Source organism: Bos grunniens, chromosome 19 (assembly GCF_055505025.1).
Source record: "Bos grunniens cultivar Pamir isolate PY7600 chromosome 19, Bosgru_T2T1.0, whole genome shotgun sequence".
Taxonomy (NCBI): domain Eukaryota; kingdom Metazoa; phylum Chordata; class Mammalia; order Artiodactyla; family Bovidae; genus Bos; species Bos grunniens.
In genome coordinates, this window is record NC_141183.1 from 15,335,818 (window position 1) to 15,363,340 (window position 27,523).

Below are 27,523 nucleotides of genomic sequence, written 5' to 3' on the forward strand. Positions count from 1 at the left end.
AATCACTCTCAACTAGATTACAAGAGCCTTGGCACCTTGATGTTTCTTAGAGCAGGGAGGGAACACTGATACTGTTGTAGGTCGAGGGCCCTGAGCGTGCCTGAAGGGGATGACCAGCAATAGGGGTTTGTCCAGCCTCTACACCTGCAGCTCTAGGTAAGCTGCAGTTAAGCCGATATTCAGAACTGAAAATGGGGGAAGGCCCTCGGGAAATCCAGCATCTAGTCTACAAGGCCAGCTACCATCTCGGCAAGATCAGGGCCCCTCACCACTGCCCCCAGTGCTTGATTTCACACCTGGAAAGCCGCTTTCATCGCCGTCAGCCGGTCTCCCATGGCTCCCGTGGAGGGCTTGTAGGCCTCATAATTGCTCATTACGTTGTTGTTACTTCCTCGGTCCTAAAAAATAAACACACGCATGAGTAAGGAAGAGTAAGCAGGGACGCCCACTGCCACAGAAGGGCCTCAATATGCTGGAAACTCATGAGGGAGCTGAAATAGGTGTGGGATTTTTTTATGCTTTTCAACCCATTAAATCTATTTCTGAGAACCCACCCTAACAATAAGAAATGAGGTCAGATTATGCCCAAAGCTGACCACAAGGCAGTGCAGCACATACATAACTGCTCAGGCTCTACATCCAAACCCCGAGGAGTCTGAACCTCAGCTTCAATCTTCCCACAGTGTAACCCTGGGTGCCTCAGTGTGCCAGTGCATTTACTCTGAGTGACTGTGAAGCCTGAGTTAACACGTGTGGCTGCTTGAACTGGCCGGGCACATACTACGTGCTCGGTATTACCACCATCACCTGCATGACCCATAGCAGCAGCATCACTGTGACAAGGGGACAGACCACTTCACCAAGACACCAAGTTAACTACAGTGATCCAGACACGTAGACTGACATCTTTCTTCCTTGGCTTAAGAATCAAAGTGACAAAAAAAAAAAAAAAAAAAGAATCAAAGTGACAAGAAAGTTATGAGAGCCAGGCAGGGGGAGCTTTTGTTATTTGGTTGGTGAGAAAAGCCAGCTCTCGTATCTGAACCAATTTCCCAGGGTGTAGTATTGTTTGTGCGTTTAGTTACAAGATACAGCTGAATTATAGAGGGACCCTCTGGCTTCAGGCCAATGCTGGAGGGCGTGTAGAAAGACTGCTAGGCCCCACCTCCAGAATCTGATTCACCAGGTCTAGGGTGGGCCATGAGACTGCATTTGCTCCAGGTCCAGGGACCACACTTTGAGAACCAATGCTAATCTACGCTGATTTCCTGAGCACATCTAGTCAGTCAAGGACACACAGTTACTTCTTTAATATAAAGTCACATTAAGAACCAGCACTGTACTGACTTAACTCAGCAGATGACAGCGTTTTGAACTGAGACTCAGGTAAATAAGAACAGTCCTAACGTCATGAAAGGCGCAGGACCAGTCTGAAGGACATTGCTCTAGTCTGCACTTACCGAGTTCTCAGAGCCAAGGCCAGGCCGCTCCCGGTAGCCCAGGCCTCCGCCACCAATGTTCAGCTTTTTCCCCTTTCCTCCTTTGAAGCGGGATTTCCGAAACCAGGCATTCTGCAGCAAACACAATTCAAGGTTAAGTCACGGGAGGAAGAGGCACCCAGAGAAAGAGAACAAAGTCAAAGAGGAAACTAAAGGGGAGGGAGAATCTTTAGCCAATGTATCTGCAGCAAAGGAGGAACTGTTCGCAGGAACCACAGGTCAGCTTCTTTTTGGTAGCTTAATCTGTCAGATTTGCCAGGAGCCTTTAGCTAAGGCTTCCTTTCACTGCTCCTTTCTTCCTTCAGAGCTTCCAGGAAGGGAAATGATTACAACACACTTCAAATGCAGAGCAGTTCCTCTGGGCCATTTCTAACTTCCTCGTGGAAAATGAATTTATTTTCTATTTCTCAGACAATCTATATGTAAAATCTCTGGGGGAGCTTAGAGCTTTATCTGACTATCACAAGTTACAGTCAAAAGTACTTGAAAGGTGGCAAGGTGCTGATCAGAGAAGCTGATCAATCTGAGAGCACAGGAAGCCTGAAGCACAATGAGATGTAGGAAAAACGCCAAAAACAAAATATATCTGGTTCAGAAACTTAGTTAGGATTGGCTCCCCAGGAGAGGGAAAGGTGGCAAGGTGATGACCAGAGAAGCTGATCAGTCTGACAACACAGGAAGCCTGAAACACAATGAGATGTAGGAAAACACCAAAGACAAAATATAGTTTAGGACTGGCTCTCCAGGACAGGGAAGGAACCATCACTCTACTCTCCCCTGAGATGCCGGTCCTTTACTCCCAGGGTGGGAAGCATGGGCAGTAGTACCACAGTACAACTGCATTACAGGTGAACAGCCCTGCAGGCTGACCTATGAATCTGAAAAACACGGAAGTCTCTACTATCAGAACATGTATCCCAAATACATTGGCAATTTGGGAACTGTGTGTATCAAGATGACTCAAGATTTAATTCAGTAGAATGCCTCACTCAGTTTTGATTAAACAACCAGTGTAGTCAAAGGTCTGAGAAGTAGTGAAATGCTTTTTTAAAAAAGACATCATACATTTTTAGCCCCCATCAGAAAAAACTGGGGTAAAGGGCAGTGAGGGGAATAGTAACTTTGATGGTAAAATTGCTCACAAGTGTGATATGCGGCAAGAAGGAAGACATTTGAGGGACAGATTTTAGCACAAGAAAGGATAGCTTTTCAATGTGTATGTTGCTCAGAGAATGAGAAGGCAAATCAGATGAGTTTTAATGTCCTACAATACCAATCTATGCTTTGTAAGTGCTACCTGCTCAACTTTATTGTCATGTTTCTAGGTTACCTGCCTCTGGCATACTGAAGTTTTTTCACTGAAGTGTGTCCAGCCACTCACCTGCATGGCCAGATCTAGGAGCTCCTTGGAAACATGCTGATTGGCTCCTTCCAAGTTCCGAACAAGGTCACCAGCAAAATTGCTGTCCTTGGGTGTCAGCAAGGTATAGGCCACGCCCTTCTCACCCGCTCGTCCTGTGCGGCCAATCCTATGAGTATGGGTGTCAATATCTCGTGCCACATCATAGTTAATGACAGTCTTAATTGAAGGGATGTCCAGACCACGGGCTGAAATAAAATACCAAATTCTTTTATTCTTTATCAGAAGTCAAAACACCAAAGTCACCCAAAATGCTTACTTCCTAAGAAGCCACATTCCTCTTATCTAAGCAAAGCACATGGTTTGATGTGCTGAGATATAGGTACGTGAGCCACCCTTCTAGAAGGAACGCTACTATTATAGATTCTACAATGCTAGGTACACTAAGTGTGTAGTGACACCTATCTTCTACTACCAGTAACCTGCCGTGGCCTCTCTCTTGACCAGAAATATGTTGGGGGAAAAAAAAAATTTACAACCAACATCAAATGTGTCTTGAGGCTGAGAAGTGATCACCTTTCTGGGAGAAAATACCAAGTTTTTAAGTGTAGCTATTAAAACTCATCAGAACAAACTCAAAAATCACACTTCAAAATTTTTTTCTGATCTTGAGTGAAATATGTCAAACTACATAATCAAACTAAGATATCTACTACATTTAGGGACACAGCCTACGATGTAACTGTGTTAACAGTTTCATCCTCAAGTGTCTTCCAATTGCAGGGATTCTTTTTTTTCAGAGAGGAATACTAAGTGGGAAGTGGTACTCAGAGTTCCAGACTGTGATCACCGTGCTCTGAGCTGCTGCCTCATGGGGTGTGGACAGCCGGGCCAGCAGAGTGCCTTCAACTGGCCTCTTCAGACGTTACAGGTCTACGTAGCCAGACAGAGCAACCCATACAACACAGGACCCGAGGGTTACTGGGGAAACGCATACCCTACCTGCAACATCTGTGGCCACTAGGACGGGGATGTCCTTTTTCTTAAAGTCTGAAATAACCTTGTTTCTTTCACTCTGATCCATGTCACCATGGAGCAGGCCAAGATTATGACCCTCCTGCTTAAGGTTATTGGCCAGCTCTTCAGCATTGGCTTTCTTAGTAACAAACAGGAGGACACTCCCTGAAGAGGTAAACTCCACTAGACGCCGGGTGAGCCAGTTCCATTTACTAGGTCCAGAATGGAGAATCTCCACAATCTGAGTCACATCTTCATTTGCCTGAAAAGAAATGAAAAAGATGACGGCAACATTTGTGCCACAGGGCACCTGAGTAAGAACTCGACACCACACTTTCCACCTGTGTCTAGAAGAACCATGAACAATCCCCGTATCCTTGGGCTTTCCTTCAGCAAGTCAAGTGCAACTCAAATTTTACATCCCTTCTCAAATCACAGTGCTCTCCACCTCCCCTGATGCACCTCCTGCATTGGCAGGCGAGTTTCTTTACCAGTGTGCCACCTGGGAAGCCCTCCGCTAACATGTGTACATACACCTAGATAATCTCTAAGCCCCAATGCTCTGCAATACTTTTCTACATGCCTATTCAGATTATTCCCAATAGAGTAAGAGGTCCTAGTACAACTCATATCCACACATAGAAGGCACTCAGCAATCAAAGTGGACAATGTTTAAAAGCTAACTGCACAGAACTTTTGGAGAAGGCAATGGCAACCCACTCCAGTACTCTTGCCTGGAAAATCCCATGGACGGAGGAGCCTGGTAGGCTGCAGTCCATGGGGTCGCTGGGAGTCGGACATGACTGAGCGACTTCACTTTCACTTTTCACTTTCAGGCATTGGAGAAGGAAATGGCGACCCACTCCAGTGTTCTTGCCTGGAGAATCCCAGGGACGGGGGAGCCTAGTGGGCTGCTGTCTCTGGGGTCGCACAGAGTTGGACATGACTAAAGCGACTTAGCAGAAGCAGCACAGAACTTTACTAGCGTACTAAGCATATTAAGGAATTCTCAAGGTTGCCTTATTTGATTTCCTAATCACAATTCAGAGAAATTTTCCACATAGGGCATATGTATAGGTGAGGAAAACAAAAACTTAATTCCATAGGCCTTTCAAATCTCCCCACTCCACACTGCACAGGCCGCCTCCCACAATCACTGAAGATGTTACTTCCATGCAAACCGACCAGCATCTTTCAGACAAGACTTGCTCTTTTTTTCTCCAAAATAAATTTTTTTAAAAAGAAACCTTTTATTGTGGAAAAAATTTTAACACTCAAAATGAATAAAATGAACAAAATCAACTCCCATGTAACCATCACCAAACTTCAACAATTATTAACATTTTGCCAAACATATTTCACCTATTGCCCCCAACCCTTGTGCTTTTAAAGCAAATTTGAAACACGTTGCCTCATCCATAAGTGCGTAACGTTTTTTCTCTCAATAGTGAGAAATGAAATCCATGTCACCAGTGTGAAAAATAACCCACTGGGACTCCATCTGCCCTGCTCAGGCTTACCTCTCCAATATCTCCCTGTACCACACGAATGGGGTCAATCAGGATGTCTCTGGCCAGTTTTTCGATCTTTTTCCGAAAAGTTGCACTGAATAAGAGAGCTAAAAGGTAAACCATGTTAAAGAAACAGTATCACTTCTTTTCTGAATACTCACTAAAGCTCCTACTGACATTCACTGCTCAGTTTTTGAAAAACGAAAGCCCAGTGAAGTTTACAAATTAATTCACTAAGGAAAAAAAATTACCATTGTTTTACTTTTACACATTTTCAGTTAAGGCAGATGTTGCTGTCAGTATGGTTCAGAAAAAGGCTCTCGACTTCAAGTCAGCAGATCTGCACTGTGTATCGCCTCTAGCCAGTGATAAAACGTTATGAACTGCGGCATGTCATTTAATTCTCAGTCTCGGGACTATCATGTGTAAAAATGAGTGAGTTCTATCTGGTGATCTCTAAGGTCCTGTCTAGCTCAGATAAACTGTCATTATCTTCCCCTTTATGGTTCCTCACAAGTACAAACATGATTATTTTTACTGCCATAACTGAGAGTTATAAAATAAATAGGTGTTTATTCTGAGTACAAATGTGGCTTAAGGAAACTGCTTCATACATACTCTGTCTGTCAGGACGGACATGACTTGCTATGGATCGCACCTGGTACTCTGGAAGAAGTAGAAGAATAAAATCAGTATTATAACTCTGCGTGGACAGTTTGGGATACCTGGAAAATCATTTTATTAATAGCAAAAATCTTTCTATAAAGACATTATAGGAACTAAGGAAGTTCTGAACTCCCAGACCTGTCACTCAGTGTGAAACTCAGAAACACTTAGCCCAACACCTAGCTGGGTTAGGCTCAGTGGTGCTCCACTCAACAAAGACAGTTATTCAGAATTTTCACACAGCTGGTTAAGTCAAGGAGGACAGGAAAGCAAAGGCCTTGAAGGATATGGCACCTACCTCCCGAATAACACAGACCTTGACCTCCACAATCAAAGGCAGGTGAATAAAAATAAAGCCTAGAATATTCTCCCTATATTCACAGGCACTTTCAAATGTCCTCAACCCAGTTAAGCCTAACATACTTTTCCTGAAAGAACTCCTAAAAATAGCTAATGTCTTAGCTCTATCTCTACGGTCCAACCCTACCCAGGAGTATTTTTAGCTTCTCACACAGAGAAAAAATTAAGTCTAGAAAGACATGGAAAAAACTAGTGTCATTAAGACAGAGAAAGAAGAATCTGGTATTCAAAGCATACCAAATCCCATGTCAAACATTCGATCTGCTTCATCAAACACAAGGTAGGAGACTCTCTGAAGGTTGGTAGCTTTCTTCTTCACATGATCAATCAGTCGACCCTACGAGAGCCAGAAAATGAACAGGAAGTCAAGTCATCCCAGTATCTGCTGGATACTGGTTCCAGCCTCATTCCCTATGAGGAAGCTCAAGTCCCTTAAACGAAATTAAGCAGTATTTGCACATACAACCTATGCATACCCTCCTGTATATTTTAAATAATCTCTACATTACTTATAACACACAGTGTAAATGCTACATAAAAAGTTGCCAACATATGGAAAATTCAAGTTTGCTTTCTTGACTTTTTTTTCCCCTGAAGATTTTCAATCCTTGGCTGGCGGATCCCACAGGGAAACCTGCCAATGTTGAGGGCTGTTTAATTAAATGTATTTACAAGAACTTTCTAGAGTTCTGCTCCTGGAAAAAATAACACTCCAGTTTCAGACTGCAATATACAACTAGTCTGACAGCCTTGGAATTTATGCACTACTGCGCTCAAAAGAACAGAAAATCTGAAAACTCACTGGCTTCCTCCTTTACATTAATTGTGATTTAAACTGTAGAAAGAAGGTGAAAACTATTTTTTGTGAGGCTTTGTGAAATGACCAAAGTTAAAGCCTTACTGATGGGTCTTAATGTTTAAACTACAATCTTCAAGGCAGTTTTGACCATATTCTGAACTTAGGCTCTCCATAAGCACGGATCCATTTTCCAGGACAGTGTTAAGAAAAACTGTTTGATGCAGACAGAAATTTGTAGCATATAAAGAATCTTACTAGACTGCTATTTTAGTACAGCAACCAAAATTAAACCAAAGCCACAGCTATCACTGCCTCAGAGTATTCTCAACCCTGCTTCACCACATTTCAGGGGAAATGCCCTCCAACAACTGACATTTTTTCCATACCGAGAGGCTGATAAGCTATTTAAACCCAAGACATACTTACTGGTGTACAAACAACAATCTCTGCCCCTTCCTGAAGGGCCTTGGCCTGTTCCCACATGCTCCCTCCTCCATACACAGCCACTGATCGAAGATTGTATGCCTTCCCAAACCGCTTACACTCTGCATGGATCTGCAAAGGTAACATAATGGCATATGAACACACACCTCTGTGACACTAACCTCTGTCACAGTCCAAAAAGGAGTTATGAAAAACACACAAAATGTGATGTCAATAGAAAATCAAAAGGTAGAAAATACAAACACAATTTTATTCATAGAGAAAATAAACAGGCTACCATTATCACATCTTAAGAGGCTATCTAAAATCTTGTTGTGATTATTCTTTTTCACTTCTCTTCCTGACCCTGTTATTGCCTTTCACCGAACAAAAGGCAAATCAACTGGTTCCCAAATCACTTGGTTATATAGAAAATACATAACATGCAATATTTTCCAGAAGTTTCCTGAGAGCACAACAATGTGAATCTACTTAATGTCACTGAACTGTATACTTAGAAATGGTTAAAGCAGTAAATTTTGTGTTTTTCACATAATTATTAAAAAAAGACACACAAAGTTTCCTGGTGATTCTACCCAGCTGATTAGTCCTCATTAGTTGACATATGGAAGGGGACACTCTACATAAAGCACATACCTGCTGGCAGAGCTCCCTAGTGGGACACACAATCACTGCAATTGGTCCATCACCTGGTTCCAGTTCTTTCTGGTCCATTATATGAATCAACATGGGCCAGATGAACGCAGCGGTTTTCCCACTGCCTGTTTTGGCAATACCAATCATGTCTCTACCACTTAATGCCACAGGTACACCCTAGAGGAAAAAAAGTAGTATCCACTCTAAACTTTCAATTTTAAAGATGAACTGAAGGCAACCCTGAGAAAGGGCAAATGACTAATAATGACATTTATTTCCAATGGGACAAAAATGTCCTAGGCTATGCACACTGGTTATGAAATAACAAGAAATACCTGGGGGAAAAAAAAGAATGAAACATCTGGATTCCCATAAACTTCATTTATAGGAAACATTATCATTGGTAAAATTTAACAAAAAATTGTCCCCCCTCACCATGAAGGTATAGAATGTCTCATCCACATACTGAACTGTGTGGAAAAGAATGAAGTCCATTTATAAATGGGAAACGGAAGCTATTACTTTCAGTTATAAATGAGAAGTTTCAGGCCATGGACAAAGGAATCCTCTTAATTGACAGTGCTACATCTCTCCACACACAAACTTTTGTTTAGTTTAGGCTTAATGAACAGTTTTCTTCAGATCATATTTTCAAGACATTTATCAGAAACAAAAGAACACTTCTTAGTCCTTTAGCAACTTTTTAAAACAGGTAAGAAGTAGAATTATTAATACAGCACACTAGTGAAAGATACAAGTGGCCAGATAACAGGGCTCTGACCCGAGGGCAGAGTGGGCTACATTTTTATAATCAAAGAAAAGTGACGAAGGGGAGAAGAACACCTCATGTCCTAGGTCTCAGTTGAGTCCCTAAGACAGGTCACCAAATGAGGGCCCCTGGCTTTTGCACAGGGAAGAATTCAAAAGCGAGCCATAGTGAAATGAAGGCAGTTTATTTGGAGATTCACGTTTGACGGACAGAATGTTGTCCATCTCAGAAGGTGACAGCAGTCAGTAACTTAAAGAGTGGTAAAATATTCACTTCTGCTTTTTTTTTAATTTTTAAAGGTTTCAAAAGTTCTATCCCTGTCAATACAGTTCTGTATTAAAGTGTTTTATTGCTTTGTCAGTTTAAAAAAAAAAGATCACAATATCATTCCACTTCATTTTTCTTTCGCTGTCTTTACTTCGGTTCGGTTCAGTCGTTCAGCCCTGCCCGACTCTTTGTGACCATGTTTACTCACCTGGCACTGTATTGGAGTGGGCTGTGTGTACTCAGACTTCCGAATCTGGTGCATAAGTTGTTCATCAAACCCAAAATGAGCAAAACTACTTCCTGGTCTAGGAGGTGCAGCACCAGAAACCTAGAGACAAAGACGACTTGCAGGAATGACTTGTACTTCAATATAAATAGCACTAGAAGGTCAACAATATTTACCTGTAGCTCTCCAGTGTTTAGTTGGAATATGAAGAAGTGAAAACCTAAGTCTATACCTAATAGCTTACAATGTGTGAAAAGGTAAATTCAAATAATAACGGACCTAAATCTCGCATTAAAAAAACTCCAAAATAAATATTTCTGAGATAATGGTCAGGTTATTTTAAATGATTACGGGCCTTGAAATCTCTTCAATCACAATTAATTTTCTCATAAAAAATAAAAAGAAGTCAGGTTCAAAAAACTGGAAAAAGTCAATATATTTTTTCCATGTGTATAACTATTAACCAAGTGGTAGAAAAAATAAAATTTACTCTAGAAATAGAGTGCAAATGAGGTCCAAATGCAGACACACCTATAACCCACTGGTTACAAAGATACTATCTACTGCTCCAATCTCAGTCATGCCTGAAGAGACAGTGTCCTGCTTAGTGCAGATGCAGACACTGCAAACGCTGAGTGTCTGAACTGTACCCAGGTGAGGAATGGGGCTCCACCTCCATGCTGACTCCAACAGTGCTAAGCTTTCAATGCTTCTGGGGTAATGTTGCTATTCCAATCAGTGTTTCACTTAAAAGTTTTTTTTTTAAGGGGTATTTCTTAGAAAACAGACAAGTACGTACACACACACAAAACCACTCAACCACCTACCCCTCAGGAAACAAGTTCAAACATCACGTAGCAACTGGTATGGCCAGAAAGCTGTCCACACCAGAGCAGACATCATTGTACTATCCGTATGTTTCACTTAATCTCTAGCAGCACCTTAAACAAATGTGGTCAAGGTACAACCCAAAGCTTTTTAGTGGACAGTTTAAAACTATTATTCTGATATTAGTGCATGCATATTTTGTAAAGTTGTTAATTTCTTCATCTAATTAGAAAATCGTGCTGTATATAATGTGAAAAGCAAGTGCATCTTAATCTTGAAATATTTTAAGACTTCCCATATTGTTCACATCAGTTAATCTTGTCTCCTCTTTCTAAAGATGGGGACCACTTGCCTTTAGCCCACCCAACAGTTCTTAATTAGCACATTGCTCTCATGGCAATCAGAAACACTTACTGATTAGTTTTAAGGTCATATGACCTATTGTTCCAACACAACACACAGTTAAAAAAACAACTACACAAAGCTGACTGAACACATACATATAGCAACTCATGTGTATAAATAAAATAAAAAAAAATCCTATCCTAAAATAGCTGTAAAACTAAAACAGTAAAATCAAGACACAGAGTCCAAAGGGTCTAATTATTACTCTACCAAAGACAGTTCAAGGACTTTTGGAGAAGAAATTCAAGATTATTTCAGTATGGATAAGCAATAATACTAACCCTGAACTAATTAATTAACATTAATATGAATCTCTGCCTTACTAGCTGACTTACCCGAAGGTTGAGCTTATGCCGGAGATCTATTAGCTGCTGTGGGGTGAGGTTGGTTATCTCTTCATGTTCATTGTAAAAATTTTTCTCAAATGGTGGATAGTCAATCTGCAGGTCCAATTATTCAAAGTTAGTCTAGAATTCAAGATTCGATCCTGTAAGTTTGATTTTAATGCAAAATCACCTTTCACAAATACTATACAAGTAAAGCCATAACCAGCTAGAGAGAAAAAAGGAATTCACTTATTCATGACACAAATCCTCAAAGTACAACCAGAACTTTTTCCCATTCCTGTTTGAACAGCCTTGATGCAGACTAAGGAATCTCTAATGCCAAAGGACTCAGATATTCCACCCTGTAACATTTAAATATGCTTTCCGGTAAGCTGTTCACCTAGATCTAGGCCTCTGATAATATTTCTAAGGAGTTCCATTCTTTTTAAAAACACGGAAATGTTTTTGTTAACTTTAAAAAAAATGTACTGTCGGGCATTTCCAATTCCAAAGAGGGAAGAAGTCGTTTCTGCTACTCCTCTCATAGCTCACTGTACCAAGGAAACGAAACACTAGCATATCACCACATATGAACCTGGCTAAACGATTCTCTTTCTGACATGGTATGTCTACAACAAATCTCTTTTTTTTTAAGGAGAACTTAAGCATTTGATAGGTGGTCAAAAACTTCATAATTCTAGATATAGCTTAAAATTAATTATCGTTCTATGGTACTATCAACAAAGAGAAAGAACTAAGTTCTCCTTTAGCATTATTAACAGGACCTTTTATTACGCTCCCCACAATGCTGCACCAAGCCCTTTTCTTCAGTTCTCTTATCAAAACAGAAGCTCTATGAGGGTAACAATTTTTGTCTTAACAAAAATCTACAAATATCGAAGTTTTTTTACACACACACTTTTTTTCCTTTGGTTTCCAAGCAAGAGGGGGAAAAAAAAAGAATGTGAAGAAAGGGTATTCTTTCTTCATTTCTGGTCTCTCCTGGCAGACTTCTCATTACATTAGGACAACTATGGGATATACCCCAGGCAGGATGAAGTTTGAGTACTCTGTCAAGTATCTCAGATATCTTATTAGACAACTATTTCAAATACTTGTACTTGTTTCTTTATTATATTTTCACTCTTTATCACGGATGCAGCCTCCTAGATAGATTTCATTTAGGTAGCTTCATTTGCCACATGTAAAATGCCAACTGCTTAAGTGGTTAACAGCTGCGCAAAAGGAAAATCTAAAGAACTGAATATAACCCACACTCTAGTCTAGACCAGTAGCTCTCAAACTTTTTGGTCTCAGGTACCCTCTACACTTAACAGAAATACAATGAGATTTGATTTTAAAAATGGTTATTATCTACCGTTATTTATTGTATTAAAAAAAGAAAATTTTTAAATTTATAATTCATGTTAAAATAACAAACCTCATGACACTTTAACATATATGCTTTAATAAAGATAACTTTTATTTTATAATACTATTTCACATTTTTCCAAATCTTATTATTTTCTATTGCATTCAAATTGTTGCAATGTGTTGTTCTGATTAAAGCCAAGGAAGAAAACCTGGCCTCCCAAAGATATGTAGTTGGAAAAGGGAAAAAGAATATTTATTAATAACCTTTTCAGATGCTTGCAGACTTTTACTCTTGACACTACACTCAACCTTGACAGGTACACATTTCTTAAAGGTTATTTTCACTGTGTAATCCAAAACCATATGGACGAATTTTCACATTTTGTCACACTATAATTCATGGGTCTATCCTGCACTTTGAATGGGGCCTTTACTCATGCATGATTCTGTAACATCATGCATTGGCTCTCTGAAAATACTGGTTCACTGAGATGGCTTGAAGATCATCCAAGACATTTCACTGTGTAATTAAAAAAATACACATTTCATGGCTGATTATCAACAGACTTTAAGGATTAGAAAGCTGTCACCTATAGCCACCACCCTGAAAGCGCCCAATCTCGTCTGATCTTGGAAGCTAAGCAGGATCGGGCCTGGTTAGTACTTGGAAGGGAGGAAGCTGTCAAACTCACTGTGATGAATACAGTGTCCCAAATTCTAATTTCTGCATGAAAACTTGAGTCTCTATCACTGACAAGAGACACTTTTGTTTTCCTTGATGTGCCATTCATTTTCTCAAGTGAAAATGGTGTCCCATGAAAAAAAAGCAGCTAGCTCAGTTCACGGGAGAAGGCAATGGCATCCCACTCCAGTACTCTTGCCTGGAGAGTCCCATGGATGGAGGAGCCTAGTGGGCTGCAGTCCATGGGGGTCGCTAAGAGACAGGACTGAGCGACTTCACTTTCACTTTTCACTTTCCTGCATTGGAGAAGGAAATAGCAACCCACTCCAGTGTTCTTGCCTGGAGAATCCGAGGGGCGGGGGAGCTTGGTGGGCTAACGTCTATGGGGTCGCAGAGTTGGACACGACTGAAGCGACTTAGCAGCAGCTCAGTTCACAACTTGAGCACCTAAGTGTCTTTCTTTGAGACAACTGTCATATCTCGGCATGCAATAAAAATGTTTACCTGCCCTTTCCCATTTTGTCACATGGAATGTAAGAGTAATGTAAATAATTTTTGTTTCATCAAGGATACTCTGACGTGAAGCTGGCTTCTATTTTCGGTACTGTGACAGTCAGGCAGGGAAGAAGGCAGTGACCACCGGGACAACGGGCACCACTGTCCCGATTCAGGCTAAGGTATCAGCATTGCCTTCAGCCATCAGTGCCGATGCCGACGCAGTGAAGACGGCAAATCACCTCAGCATTACCACGAAAACTCTTTTGACTCTGTAGACTCCGTGCAAAGACCCTTCTAGGTGTCCTTGGACCACACTCTGAAAACCACTGCTCTAGATCTAGAATCACTAGGGCATGCAAGCTCTAGTCTGATATTTAACCTGGATGAAATACTGATTTTTTTCCCCCAAGTGAGTACACAGATATCCTCATTTCCTTTTCCTGATTTAAGAACAGCCTTTCATCTGCCCCAGATCTGGGAGAAATAGTAAAGATTTATAGCAATTAAAAAGCAAATGCAGGTCCAGGGACCCACAGTTAAAGGAAGATGGTAAGTGATGGTATGGAAAACAAGTACAATTGCTTGAATACAATTTTTCACTTAAAACTGAACGTGAGCAAGAGACTCAGCTGTACCTTGAATAGTACAGGCTACAAAGTCTCAACCATTCAGTCACCTTCTGATTCAATCACTTGGCAAATACGACAAAATTCCAAAGAAATATTCTCATGACATAATGAGGAGTACGAATCAGAGGAGTACTCTGATATTGGGAAAATCTAAATATTAAAGCTGAAGAAAACTGCATCAGCTTGAAAGAGAAAACTGCATCAACTTGAAAGAAGAGTCAAATTCAGCAATACCATACCTCTGAATGATCAATGGGAGGAAGAGGATCAATGATTTTTTTTGAAGGTGCAATTGGATTTCCATCACTGTCATATTCCAAATTATCTTCCTCCTCCTCTTGAACCACACCAGCAGTTGGATTCTCTGCCATATACCGAAAATAAGCTTCCTGCAGGAAAGCACAAGATCATAATCATACCCAAGTATAACAGAACATTTTTGCTCCTGTAATTAGTGCACACAGCGTACCAGATGACTGCACAGTATACATACCTACCCAGTAAGATAAGACTCTTACTAGCAATTCCTTTAACAATAGCAGTATTCAGAGGGACAATCAGAGGAAATGAGACAGTTACTACCCTAAAGTGATTTAGGTTGCTTAACAGAAGACTTATAAAACTGTCAGTTCCACAGCCTTCCTGGGGTGGAGTGTCTACTACCTACCCTGCTGAGAGCTGTGGAACACATGCTGTGGCTTTACCAATCCAAGTTTGGAAGCTGACACTGATCAGAAGGGTCACCAACCTAGAAAGGGCTCACTCTGGGTCCCTTCTCTCCATCCCACAACTGAATGGGGAAAAAATACTAAAGGACTGTCATTTAACGAATGTTCCATCTTGAAACACAAGAATCACAAACAGAACCCTTAGAAACAGGTCAAGGTTAGGTGTTACGAGAGGTTGTCTATAGATCCCACACTATTCTACTTCTTGATTTATCAGAATAAACATTAATTTTGGATTAAAAAAAATCACGCTGAGTAAAGCTCATCTTTATTTGTGATATCGTACTTGACCAAAATTTCCATCTTCAACATGGGGGAAAGCCACATGAATCTTTATATTACCAACTGGTCACACAGGTAGAAAAGGAGCAAGTCAAATGACATTCCCTGCTGAACGTCAGGAATGGCCATTTCAGTGAAGACAAGCTCTAGCTTGTCCCCAGGACAGACTTTGTGGGGTGAAAGTAAAAGATAGAAATACTGCATAGGAACTCACTTGGTCATCTTCCTCTTCAATGTCATCTCGAATACCCCTGGAAAAACAAGCGGAGAAACAAACTTCCCTGCAAATGTTCCACATACCCAGCTCCATACTTATAGCACATTAGTGTTGAATTCCATACAGGACAGGAACTCTCAACACTAACAATAACAAAGTAGCAGTAAGCACACTGGAAGCCATCCATCCACCACGCATGTCTGATTTCACACTATAAGCTGCAGTTTGCATTTCTTTTGAATGGGATGATGTGGTACCCCTAGAAACATCAAATATATCAATACTAACAAGAATATAGGGAGTAAAAACTTGTGAAGAGATACCCAAGGGCCCTAGCTTTGTATATCCCACACAACAAACACAATGCAGTTGTGAAAAGGATTTTGTATTAAAAGCAGAAACAAGAAGAACACCTGCATTTGGTATACACTAAAGATGGTCACAACTGCCTTAAGGTGCCCCAGAGTTTTTAGCTCTGAGTAACTGCATTCAGCCAAAATCCTCAGGGACAGGGAGAAAAACTACATCAACTCTTTTTAAAATCTGGGACTAAAACAGTTCATGTGGAGAAGTGGACCTTCTCCACTTGCATCTCTCAGGAACTATGAAAGTATAGTTGCTTAATTCCCACAACCATTGCTTTTTAATCAGACTTTCTGCCTACCCTAGAGCACTTGCTATTTCTAGGGCAAGCAACACCACCAGTGGAGGGTAGCTGGAAGGGAACACAACACAAAATAAGCACCCAAGCGAGGGCAGACCCTCCGTCTGGCACAGGAGCCTTGGGGAGGGGCTGAGCACTGACTGCCAAGCAGAGGGCAAAGTCCAACCTGCCTGCCTGTGCTTGGTAGCAAAAGCCTTAAGAAAAGTATATTCAGCAAGGGAAAGAGGAGAATTCTCTTTCCTAGAAAATAAAGTATTTCAAGCTCTGACTAGATGCTAAAGCATGTCGCCCTCAAATCAGATTTTATTATTTATTAATAATATACATAGTTTTTTTGTATATAATTACGGTTACATCTTAAAAATCAATCACATATGCATAAACCTATTTTATATTAGTTATGGGGACAAAACTCAGAAAAATGAACCCAAACTAGTAATGATGCTCTCTTGCTTCCCTAAAAACTATTTACAGTTGAATACCAAAGAGAATGCAAATGCAGTCATCTCTATTACCTACAAAAATATTATTTAAGGTAATAACTTTAAGTCAGGACATTTGTGCAGTTTAATTTTTCTTTATAAACTTTGGGGGAACAGGCTTTGCAATAATGTAGCAATTGTCATGTAACCTTTCTGAAGGAGAAGAAAACAACTTACTTTACGTTTTTTCTTTCCTTGTCCTTTTCTTCAAGCCTCTTCATGTCTCTAGCCGCCTGATCCTAATGAAACAAAAGGCCGTATGGAATCACCAACTAAAAACATTGAAAGGAAAATTTCTTTATAAAGAATTTTTAGATTCAAACAAGCACCATCACGGTTTTAGCTATGCATTTTGACAACTGCACTGATGCAAATTGTTTTTTGACAATTATTTTTTAGAGAGAAATACCCATGTTCTAAAAACTTGACTATATATGCAGATTCCATAGTTTTTATCTGCAAATATACCATGTGTGGAAAAATTAGTAAAAATGCTTGATTGACTTTTTTTTTTAAAGAGTGCCATTGCCTTCTCCATAATTACCAAAGGGGCTAGTAAAAAAATGCAGATTTCTGTATCTGGCTCTAGAAAGGTGGTTCTGAGCCTTGGGTGATTCTATCCCCCGTGGACATCTGGCAATATCAGGAGACATTTTTTGGCGGGCACAACTTGGGGTGGGGGCAGCTGTTACTAACATCCAGTGGGTGAAGGCCACAGATGCCTCTAACCATCCTGCAACGCACAGAACAGCCCACCAGAGAACTACCCAGCCCTAAATGCCCTTAGGGTGAAAACCTTGCACTAAGTAAACTGCAGCCATGAAATCAAAAGGCGCTCGCTCCCTGGAAAGAAAGCTATGACCATATTAAAAAGCAGAGACATCATCTTGCCAACAAAGGTCCGTATAGTCAAAACTACGGCTTTTCCCATAGTCATGTACAGATGTGAGAGCTGGACCATGAAGAAGGCTGAGCACCCAAGAACTGGTGTTCTGAACTGTGGTGCTGGGGAAGACTCTTAAGAGTCCCTTGGATTGCAAGACCACCAATCAATCCTACTGGAAATCAACCCTGAATATTCACTGGAAGGACTGATGCTGAACCTCCAATACTTTGGACACCTGATGGGAAAAGCTGACTCACTGGAAAAGACCCTAACGCTGGGAAAAGCTGAGGGCAGGAGAAGCGGACAACAGAGGATGAGGTGTCTGGACAGACAGCATCACTGACAACGGACATGAGTTTGAACAAACTCCAGGAGACAGTGAAGGACAGGGAGCCTGGCATGCTGTAGTTCAGGGGTTCAAAGTCAGACACAACTTAGCAACGGAAAAACAACAAATAAATCTACTAAATCAGAACCCTTTGGGGTGGACTTACATGTCCACCCCACTTACATGTGAAATACATGTACTTTTCCCATTTTTCATAGGTAATTTTTATATAGCAAATTGATAATTATTGATCTAAATTAATTCTTTGCTTTATACACGTGAAAATCAAGGGTAGAAGAATAAACTACTTTTCGCCAAGGTTAAAACGCATTCTGCTAACTGTTTTTTGTTGTAAAGCAATGTGAGTTTTTCTGACTTCTTTGATTTGGATTAATGCAATACCTTGGCAACAACACTCTCCCCAAGATCAGATAACATCCAATCTCTCCGTCCGAAAATCAGCAAAATGCCTTTGGATACTACAGCAGAAAATATCTGGAAGAATGATGTTGTATCAAAAAGATTTAACCTCCAAACAGCTTCAACTACTTGAAATTCCAAGCAAGAGAATTTGGACCATTCTTGGATACTCCTACTCAAAAAGGGCTATGCCAGTTTGCACTACCAAAAATTAAATCTAAATTTAAACCTCAAAAATCAAGAGTTGATTTTTATTCTAATTCATCACTAGGGATCTGAAAAAATAATGAGAAACACAGCCCTTTGGGAAATGTCCATGTATCAAGAAGATTAAAAAAAAAAACCTAAACCAATATGTATATGATATCTCAAACGAAACAAACCATTTATCCATTGCCTTTACTTCTAGAAAGAATCATTTAACACACTGTATTTACAAAATTGCTACCATCTTGCAAAGCACAGGTATGTTCTGAGTAGTTCTGGTAAGCATTATGCAGAAATACACAACACAAGAACTCAGATGCTGAATGATATAGCAAAAAGAACATGGGCTTTGGAGTTGAATCCTGGCTCTGCTACTTTTTAGGTATACACTCTTTGGAAAGTAATTTATTCTAAATCAAAGGTGGGAAACCCAAAATACTCAATGGGTAGCAATTTCACAATGAATGAAGTGAGGCAAGATAAGGAAAGTTCTATACTTCTGACACGGACATGTTTTGCTTGCATTTTACTAAGTTGTTTTTGTTTAGCTGCTAAGTTGTGTCCGACTCTTTGTGACCCCATGGACTGTAGCCCTCCAGGCTTCTCTGTCCATGGGATTTCCCAGGCCAGAATACTGGAGTGGGTTGCTATTTCCCTCTCCAGCAGATCTGCCTGACCCAGGAATCAAATGCACATCTCTTGCTTGGCAGATAGATTCTTTACTACTGAGCCACCAGAGGAAGCCCTGAATATTCTAAAGAAGCATGCTCTAATTTTTCTTTTAAACACATAGCCCTGAGTTTTATTTTCGGATATTTGACAACAGACCCACACTCAGGAAATCTACTTCTCCACTATAAGAAAATTATAACACAAATATGACGGTAAAAGGCTCTAAGCGATGGCCTCAGTGTCAAGAAGACAACAGGGACTGATGGGCGAAGTAGAAAAAGCCTGCCTTGCCCAAAGCAGGCAGTTATTTTGTCAGCAACAGCCTGTTTTGTGCCACACACGAATGCAGTCCCAGTCCTGCCACATTTTTCACTTTTCAGGAGACTGATCTTTTAGACAAAAATCTCCGGATCTTAAAAAATGTTGGCTCCTATTTTTAAAAAGCATCGTTTACACCAAACAAAACCACATCTTTACTGGATTCTTTTCCCCCCCTGCTTCCTCAGAGGAGAGATGAATTCTGGCTGAAGACTTCAGGTAACAAGTAACTGAGGAATCTAGAAGGACTTTACTTCATAAACAATGAAGCGACAGTTTCTGAGTAAGAGGAGTAATATGACAAGAAACACGCTTCAGCCCAATTACTCTGTAGCTGTCCACTACATGAATAGGAGAGCAGAGAGCCTAAAGAAAGGAGGGAATTAATTTAGACCAGGTAAGAGTTAAGGTAGAGGGGAAGATGACCATAATGGAAACAGAAACAGATACAAGAGATACTGTAAAGACTGACAGAAGCTGGCAAATGATGAGAGGAAGGCAGCACTATGTTCTGCAAAAGCTAGTTCTCAGGACTACTAAGCAAGAAAAATCAGATCTGCATCCCAGCTCTGCCACACAGTACCAATGTGGTTTGGAGAAGTGATCTGGATTATCTCAGGGTTCAGTTTTTTTTTATCAGTTAAGAAGTTTTATATAGTTTTTCTGCCTATTCACCTTTGTTATTCTGAGGAATAAAGCAAGACATGAACATGCTTGATCAGTTACTAGAAAAAAAAAAAGAAGGGACTTCCCCAGCAGTCCAGTAGCTAAGACTCTGCCTTCCAATACAGGGGGCACAGGTTCCATCCCTGGTCAGGGAACTAAGATCCCACATACCACACAGCAAAAAAGAAAAAAAAAAAAGAGAAAGAGAGAGAAAACCCAAACAATAAATGAAAGAGAAGAAATCACAACAACCACAAAAAAGCCATAAGAGAATACTATGAACAATTAGATGCCAACAAATCCAACAACCTAGAAGAAATGGACAGCTTTCTAGAAACATGCAGCCCACCAAAACTGAATGAAGAAGAGAAACAGGTAAACTGAACAGACCGAACATAAGAAATTAAATAAAATCTATAATTAAAAAACTCCCTACAAACAGAAGTCCAGGACCAGGTAGCTTCACTGGGGAATTCTACCAAAAATACAAAGAACTTACACTGATCTTTCCCAAACTCTTCCAAAAGACCACAGAGGAAGGAACACTCCCAAAGACATTCTATGAAGCCACTATCACCCTGAAACCAAAACCAGACAAAGACACTACCAAAAAATAAAAGTATAGGCCAGTATCTTTGATGAGTATATGTGCTGTGTGCTATGCTAAGTCGCGTCTGACTCTTTACAGCCCCACAGTCTATAGCCGGCGACTCCTCTGTACATGAAATTTTTCAGTCAATTACTGAGTCACTTTTTGCTGTACAGAAGAAATTAACACAACACTGTAAATCAACTATACCTTAATAAAATTGAAAAAAAAAAGAGGGGCTATTTGAAGGAAGAAATTAAAGCCAATTTGGGAATTTTCTGGCAGTCCAGTGGTTAGGACTGTGCTTTCACTGTGGAGAGCCAGGGCTCAATCACAGGTTAAGAAACTAAAATTCCACAAGCTATTTATTGGGGCCAAAAAAAAAAAAAAAAAGTTAAAGGGACCAGGGGAACACATCCATGTAAAAATAGCCAATATGTTTCTAGAAAAGCAGAGCTGAAACTAAAGAGAGACTATGGATCTAAAGATATTAATTTATTCACACAGAAGTTAATTTTGGAAGTGGGTAAGGTCACTAAGGAATGTATAAAACCTGAAGACAGCACATTAATAAAGAGAACTGTAGCAGAATCATATGAGAAACTGGAAGAGAATCACAAGAATGACAGATAACAGTCACATGGCTAGGTAAGGACTTTTTTTTTGGTGTAATCACATGGTTGTTGTTTTTTAAGAGTTATAGACATAGAAATACCAATAGATGAAATGATATGTCAGAGATTTACTTTAAATAATGTAAAAGGGGGTGGGAGGTGTCAGATAACAAAAGACTGGCCAAAGTGTTACCTGATAAAGCAGGGTGAAGGGCATATGGGAACTCATCTTATTATTCTACTTTATGTGTTTGAAATTCTTCATGATACAAAGTAATTAAATAGAAAAGTCAGAGACATGGGAGAAAAGAAAAAAAATACAAAATCACAAAAAGCCTAGTGAGAAGAGTTTTAAGGAGGGAGAGGTCACAAGTCTCATTTTCTACAGCAAGGTCACGAACATGGATAAAAAGAAATAAACACCAGAAGTACGGAATACAGAATCTGTAATTTTAGCAAATTCCTTAAGTTTAATTACCTTACATAAATATGTATTCAATAAAAGCTAGATTGAGTAAGATAGTATTCACTCCATTTAAGACTAAACCAAGAATTATTAAAATAGAACATACCACACAAACGCACACTTGAGCCACTATGTTCAAGGGCTACAGTTCACATTCCTAGGTACCAATCATCTCTGAAAATGCTACAGGGCCATGCAAGTATATTTAAGAAACTATGGAATACAAGAGCAAAATTCTCTCAACAAAGGGCCAATAAACAAATTCTGAGGACTGAAGCACTAGGTTAATCTGACCTGTTTCTAATTGCTAAAGATGTTAACGTAACAGAGTTGATACTTGCCTCCACTTCAGCCATGAATGCCTCTAAGGGATCATCATCACTGTCAGAGTCTACTGGCTTGGAATGGAATTGCTGGCGGGTAGGTGAGTTCTCAGCAGGAATGTAAGGTAAATCAACGTTGCTAGAATCTTCTTCCTCATCTTCAAAATATCTGAAAATTAAGATTCATGATTGATAAAGTGAATGTTTAATTTGGGGGTGGGTGAATCTTTCATTTAACAAAATTTTTATTATGGTATGTATGTTACCATTAACAGATTTTGGTCCTTAGGCTTAGGACTTAATTATTAAGTATCATTTGATATATGCCAAATTCTAATACGGCAAAAAAACCACAGCAGATTCTCCATTTCAGTACTGTCTGCTAAAAATTACATTTCTAGTTCTGTCAAAAGGGATGAGTTTCCAATACAAAATTATCAACAGCATATCACTGTTGAACAGATACAGCAAATATTAAAGCATGCTATGGAAAAAATACTTTTGTATGAAATATCAAAAGCCTAGTTTATTTTTCACCACACTTTAAAAACTTTTAGAGATTAAATTCATAAGGCTAGAGATGTTCTTAAAAAGTTCTGGGCTATTTTCTAAGAACCAACAAAAAAACTTCTAGAATTGAAAATAAATGCTCAGGAGTATAGCCATTATTTTATAACTATAAAAGGAGAATAACCTTTAAAAACTGTGAATCACTCTGTTGTACACTCAAAACTAATATAACATTGTACACGAACCACACTTCCTCACCATACTGTGTTATGTATTCAGAAAACAACTTCAACATCTGGAAAAAGTACCACTTTCCCTCTAACAGATATCCCAGAAAAGAATATTGATATAGCTATACACTAAAACAAAACAAAAATACTGTTTAGAGCTTATCTCAGAATTAAATGAAAGAGTAATACAACAGAATATTAAAGAGATCAAAACTACAGTCTAAACTTCAAAGCATTTCAAGTCTTCATTTTAAAAGCTCTAACCATTCTTACATGCTATATACACACACACAAATGCATATTTCTCTATACAATAGTTGCATTTAATGTATCCCTGAGCTGGTAAACTGGTCTCTAGAATAATGATCCTGGACTTTGCTAAATCTTAAACACTTAGTTATGAACTTAATTGCTAAATAATATACCAATTTTTTAAAATGCTGCTAAATACGTTAAAAACTGTGATCTTGAAGGTTAAAAAAAAAAAAGCTCAACAGTGTAACGACCAGGCTAGAAATAATAGCAATACAACATTTCTTTAGATCTGGCAAAAAAAAAAAAAAAGAACTTAAAATCTGTAAAGAATTAGAGCTCAAACTTTCAAACCCCAGCTTTTCAACAATCACTTTATTAGACAATCAAGTTACAAAAGGTAACTGGTAAATATGGTTCCTGAGAACTGTGAGCAAAAATCTGAGATTTTCCTACCACTATAAGATGTTACAACACAACAGTTTAACAGTTTTAAGGACTTCGGTGTTGAGTCAAACTATGTCTCTACCAGTTCTGATAACTGCCTGTGTTTACCAAACAACTTCTATGCTTTAAATAAAAAACTTCAGTGAAGAACATCAAAAACCATGTAAATTAAATAATTCAATTTTAAACAAAACACTTTAGCCATATTTAGGTTTCAATGGCCTCAAATCCATTTTGGAACAAGGAAAAATAAAGGACCACACAAGTATTATATTCCTTGGGAATGAGTGAATGTAACAATTTAACTTGTTAGGAACAATGCAATTCAGTGAGATAACCAATTTAAGAAGTCGTTATTATTTGAGAAACAAATGGTTTCTTTGCTTCAATTTTTTTGATGGAATGAATACCTCAAAGACTAACCTTGCTAAATTACCAGATATTATTACCACTTACGCATTTTCTTCATCGAAGTTGGCCCGTTTAGAACCAATTTTGTAGAAAGAAGGGAGCTGGGGTGGAGCCGACTTTCCAAAGCCAGAAGCAGAGCTGGCTGCCCCAAAGGCACTATGGGACTGCTGCGGGAGCTTCGGCTCCTCCTTCTTGCCAGCACTGATGGCAAAACCGCCAAAGCCAAAGCCCCTCTTGGTGCCGGGGCCACCTTTATTCCAGTTCATGGTGTCAGGGACTGATCTGTTAGGAACAAGACACATGGACAAATTTAACTTTATATAAAAGTGAACAGCCCACTGATGTTCATGTCTCTTCCAACCTTTACCTACAATTTTAAACATTTGCCTCTCAATTAAAATTTTAATTTTGGTACAAAAAAGATTGGCACAACACTGTAAATCAATTATACTTCAATTAAAAAAATTTTAACTTTGGACTTCACATATGCAATATGCTAACCTCAGATACGCATATGACACCACTCTTACGGCAGAAAGTGAAGAGGAACTAAAAAGCCTCTTGATGAAAGTGAAAGTGGAGAGTGAAAAAGTTGGCTTAAAGCTCAACATTCAGAAAACGAAGATCATGGCATCTGGTCCCATCACTTCATGGGAAATAGATGGGGAAACAGTGGAAACAGTGTCAGACTTTATTTTTTGGGCTCCAAAATCACTGCAGATGGTGACTGCAGCCATGAAATTAAAAGATGCTTGCTCCTTGGAAGAAAAGTTATGACCAACCTAGACAGCATATTCAAAAGCAGAGACATTACTTTGCCAACAAAGGTCCGTCTAGTCAAGGCTATGGTTTTTCCTGTGGTCATGTATGGATGTGAGAGTTGGACTGTGAAGAAAGCTGAGCACCGAATTGATGCTTTTGAACTGTGGTGTTGGAGAAGACTCCTGAGAGTCCCTTGGACTGTAAGGAGATCCAACCAGTCCATTCTAAAGGAGATCAGCCCCGGGTGTTCTTTGGAAGGAATGATGCTAAAGCTGAAACTCCAGTACTTTGGCCACCTCATGCGAAGACTTGACTCACTGGAAAAGACTCTGATGCTGGGAGGGATTGGGGGCAGGAGGAAAAGGGGACGACAGAGGATGAGATGACTGGATGGCATCACGACTCGATGGACTTGAGTTTGAGTGAACTCTGGGAGTTGGTGATGGATAGGGAGGCCTGGCGTGCTGCGATTCATGGGGTCGCAAAGAGTCGGACACGACTGAGCGACTGAACTGAACTGAACCTTAATAAAACAGTCACATTTTCTTGTTTTTTGATACACATTTTTTAATTGGGAGATAACTGCTTTACAATTTTGTGTAAAGTTGTACACAAAATTGCTGGTTTCTGTTGTACAACGATGGGAATCGATCATAATTTCACACACACACACACCCCCTCCCCTCCATCTTGAGCCCCCTTTCTCTCCGGGTATCAGTCATACTTTTACACACACATACACTCCTCTCCCTCTTGAACTCCCTTCCTCTCCCCTTGAAACAGTCACATTTCCTAAAACACCGAAGACACCGTAATTTATTTTACTGAGCTCTCAATTGGAACAGGAATTCAGTATTTAACATCATACCCTTCAAAAAGATTTGATTGCCAGTTGAATATCTTATTCAGTTAGCCTACTGTTAAAGATTACAAAGAAATCTCCTGAGCATCATTCAAACTCATTTAAAAATAAAACTTTTTATCTTATTAGTCTTGGTTTCAAAAAACTATTTTTTAATGAAACAAGTTACCTAAGTTTCACAGAACAGCAGAAAACTCAGAAAGCAAAAAAGAACAAAATTTAACACTATCTGAAACTCCTCTCCCAGATACACAATTTTGTTGATATATTTTGCTTTTTTTTTCTATGCGTGTGTATACACACACACAATTTAAGATCAAAACTGAAACCATACTGTACAAATTGTTTTACTGATTTCTTCACCTTATGATACACATGACTATGTGAATAAATACACTTCTCTACTTCTGTTTCTTTTTTAAGTTGTGAAACATATCCTGTGTCTTTGTCTATACTCTTTATTATTTCCTTAGGTTCAATTTTTTAAAAACACAAATGCTTATCAAAGGGAAAGTGCATTTGAAGTTTCACATTTATGGACAAGTGTCCATTATACACTGAGTAACATGGTAAGGGCGTAAAACAAGCCTGGTGGTATGATTCAATGTAAAAATGTGTACCTGTACCAAGATAGCTGGAGGGCTATTTATCAAAATGTTAATACCAATCATTTGAATTTTACTTTTTTTCTCTTTTAATAATGGTATTAAAGTTTACCATTAATAAGAAAAGTTTATATTTTTATAAAAGACTCTGAAGTCAATGTGAAAAGAGTTTCAAAAACTGCTTTTTACGATGGCACTGTTGAAGTGACTAGGAACAGGAACAATATGCTCTGCTCTTCTGGTTCTATACCCCGCTCACCGGTTTTGTTTTACTGCTGTTACACAGTACTTGGTTCAGTCTGTTTAGTATTGAATTTGATCTATGCTATGTCAATCTCTACCCTTAGCTCCAGGTAGGGACTGTCTTTACTCATTTTGGACCTTTCGTAGAAAATATTCACGGTTAGAGAAAGCACTTAATAAGTAATAGCTTACTCAAACATAATTAAGACCATTTCTTGCCTTCTTCTGGAATTCCTTAAGAGGAATCAACATAATTCTAGTGAGATGATATTTAGTTAGAAGATTTACAAGCCAGAAAATTTTAGCATCTGAGAGTACTGTTTAACCAATCTGTGAGCCTGGCCTTCCAAAAGCTGTTCCTAAGCAACAAAAATTACAGATTTTGAATTTTAACCTTTTCCTAGGGTATATAATGCGTAATAAGAGGCTATTAGTAATTAATCCATTAAATTTTGGATTCTGAATTTTATCCCTTTTCCTTCTGTATATAATGCATAATAAAAATCTAGTAATAAAGAAGCCATTGAAATAGGTAAAGGAAGGATGGAAAAAACAAACGTTGGTAGATTTTAAGAATTACATGAACAATCTCATGGCTTATTGAAAGCCTGTTGAGAAAGTTCAGGCATTGTATTGGGCGCTGGGCATTTATCTATGAAAGATACAGTCCCATTCTCAAGGAATTCAGTGTAGTTTTAGGCAGCTTACAAAAAGAAATGATGTGTAGAGGTATTACAGAAAGCGCATTCATTGATGGCCCAGTAGAAGAGTACCCAACCTACCATGAATGGGGGACAAGGCAGTTTTTCTGGAGATGACAGTGGTGTTAATTTTTTAAACCTGAAGAGGTATTAGACCAGGGAAGAAGTGCCCGAGAGAAATTTTAGATCAAAGGAACTGTAAATGCTACCACAAAGGACTGGAAATAGTTCAGTGCAGCTAGAGTTCTCTAGGACTTTTGGGAAAGTTGCATGCACATGTTCAGAAAGACAAACGGCCCAGATATAGGGTTGGTGTACTATGCTAAGAATACACCATACAAA

At 39.3% G+C, this 27,523-nt stretch overlaps 1 protein-coding gene across 3 annotated transcripts in view; it reads right to left on the reverse strand.

Moving 5' to 3' along the window:
* Positions 1-27,523, reverse strand: part of DDX42 (DEAD-box helicase 42) — a 35,897-nt gene that overhangs the window by 1,766 nt on the left and 6,608 nt on the right. The window contains exons 2-17 of one of the 3 annotated variants that reach the window (XM_086356972.1): positions 24,054-24,290; positions 22,177-22,327; positions 16,847-16,908; positions 15,521-15,557; positions 14,536-14,685; positions 11,123-11,227; positions 9,537-9,656; positions 8,293-8,469; positions 7,639-7,767; positions 6,651-6,750; positions 6,006-6,053; positions 5,397-5,494; positions 3,862-4,138; positions 2,881-3,107; positions 1,461-1,571; positions 297-398 (exon numbers count right to left, since the gene is read on the reverse strand). In XM_086356972.1, coding sequence (XP_086213098.1) covers positions 297-398; positions 1,461-1,571; positions 2,881-3,107; positions 3,862-4,138; positions 5,397-5,494; positions 6,006-6,053; positions 6,651-6,750; positions 7,639-7,767; positions 8,293-8,469; positions 9,537-9,656; positions 11,123-11,227; positions 14,536-14,685; positions 15,521-15,557; positions 16,847-16,908; positions 22,177-22,327; positions 24,054-24,274 — 2,115 coding nt within the window. In that variant the 5' untranslated portion in view covers positions 24,275-24,290. Of the gene's footprint in view, positions 1-296; positions 399-1,460; positions 1,572-2,880; positions 3,108-3,861; positions 4,139-5,396; positions 5,495-6,005; positions 6,054-6,650; positions 6,751-7,638; positions 7,768-8,292; positions 8,470-9,536; positions 9,657-11,122; positions 11,228-14,535; positions 14,686-15,520; positions 15,558-16,846; positions 16,909-22,176; positions 22,328-24,053; positions 24,323-27,523 lie in introns of those variants that run through there. The other 2 variants (XM_086356974.1, XM_086356973.1) reach the window with 2 other exon arrangements.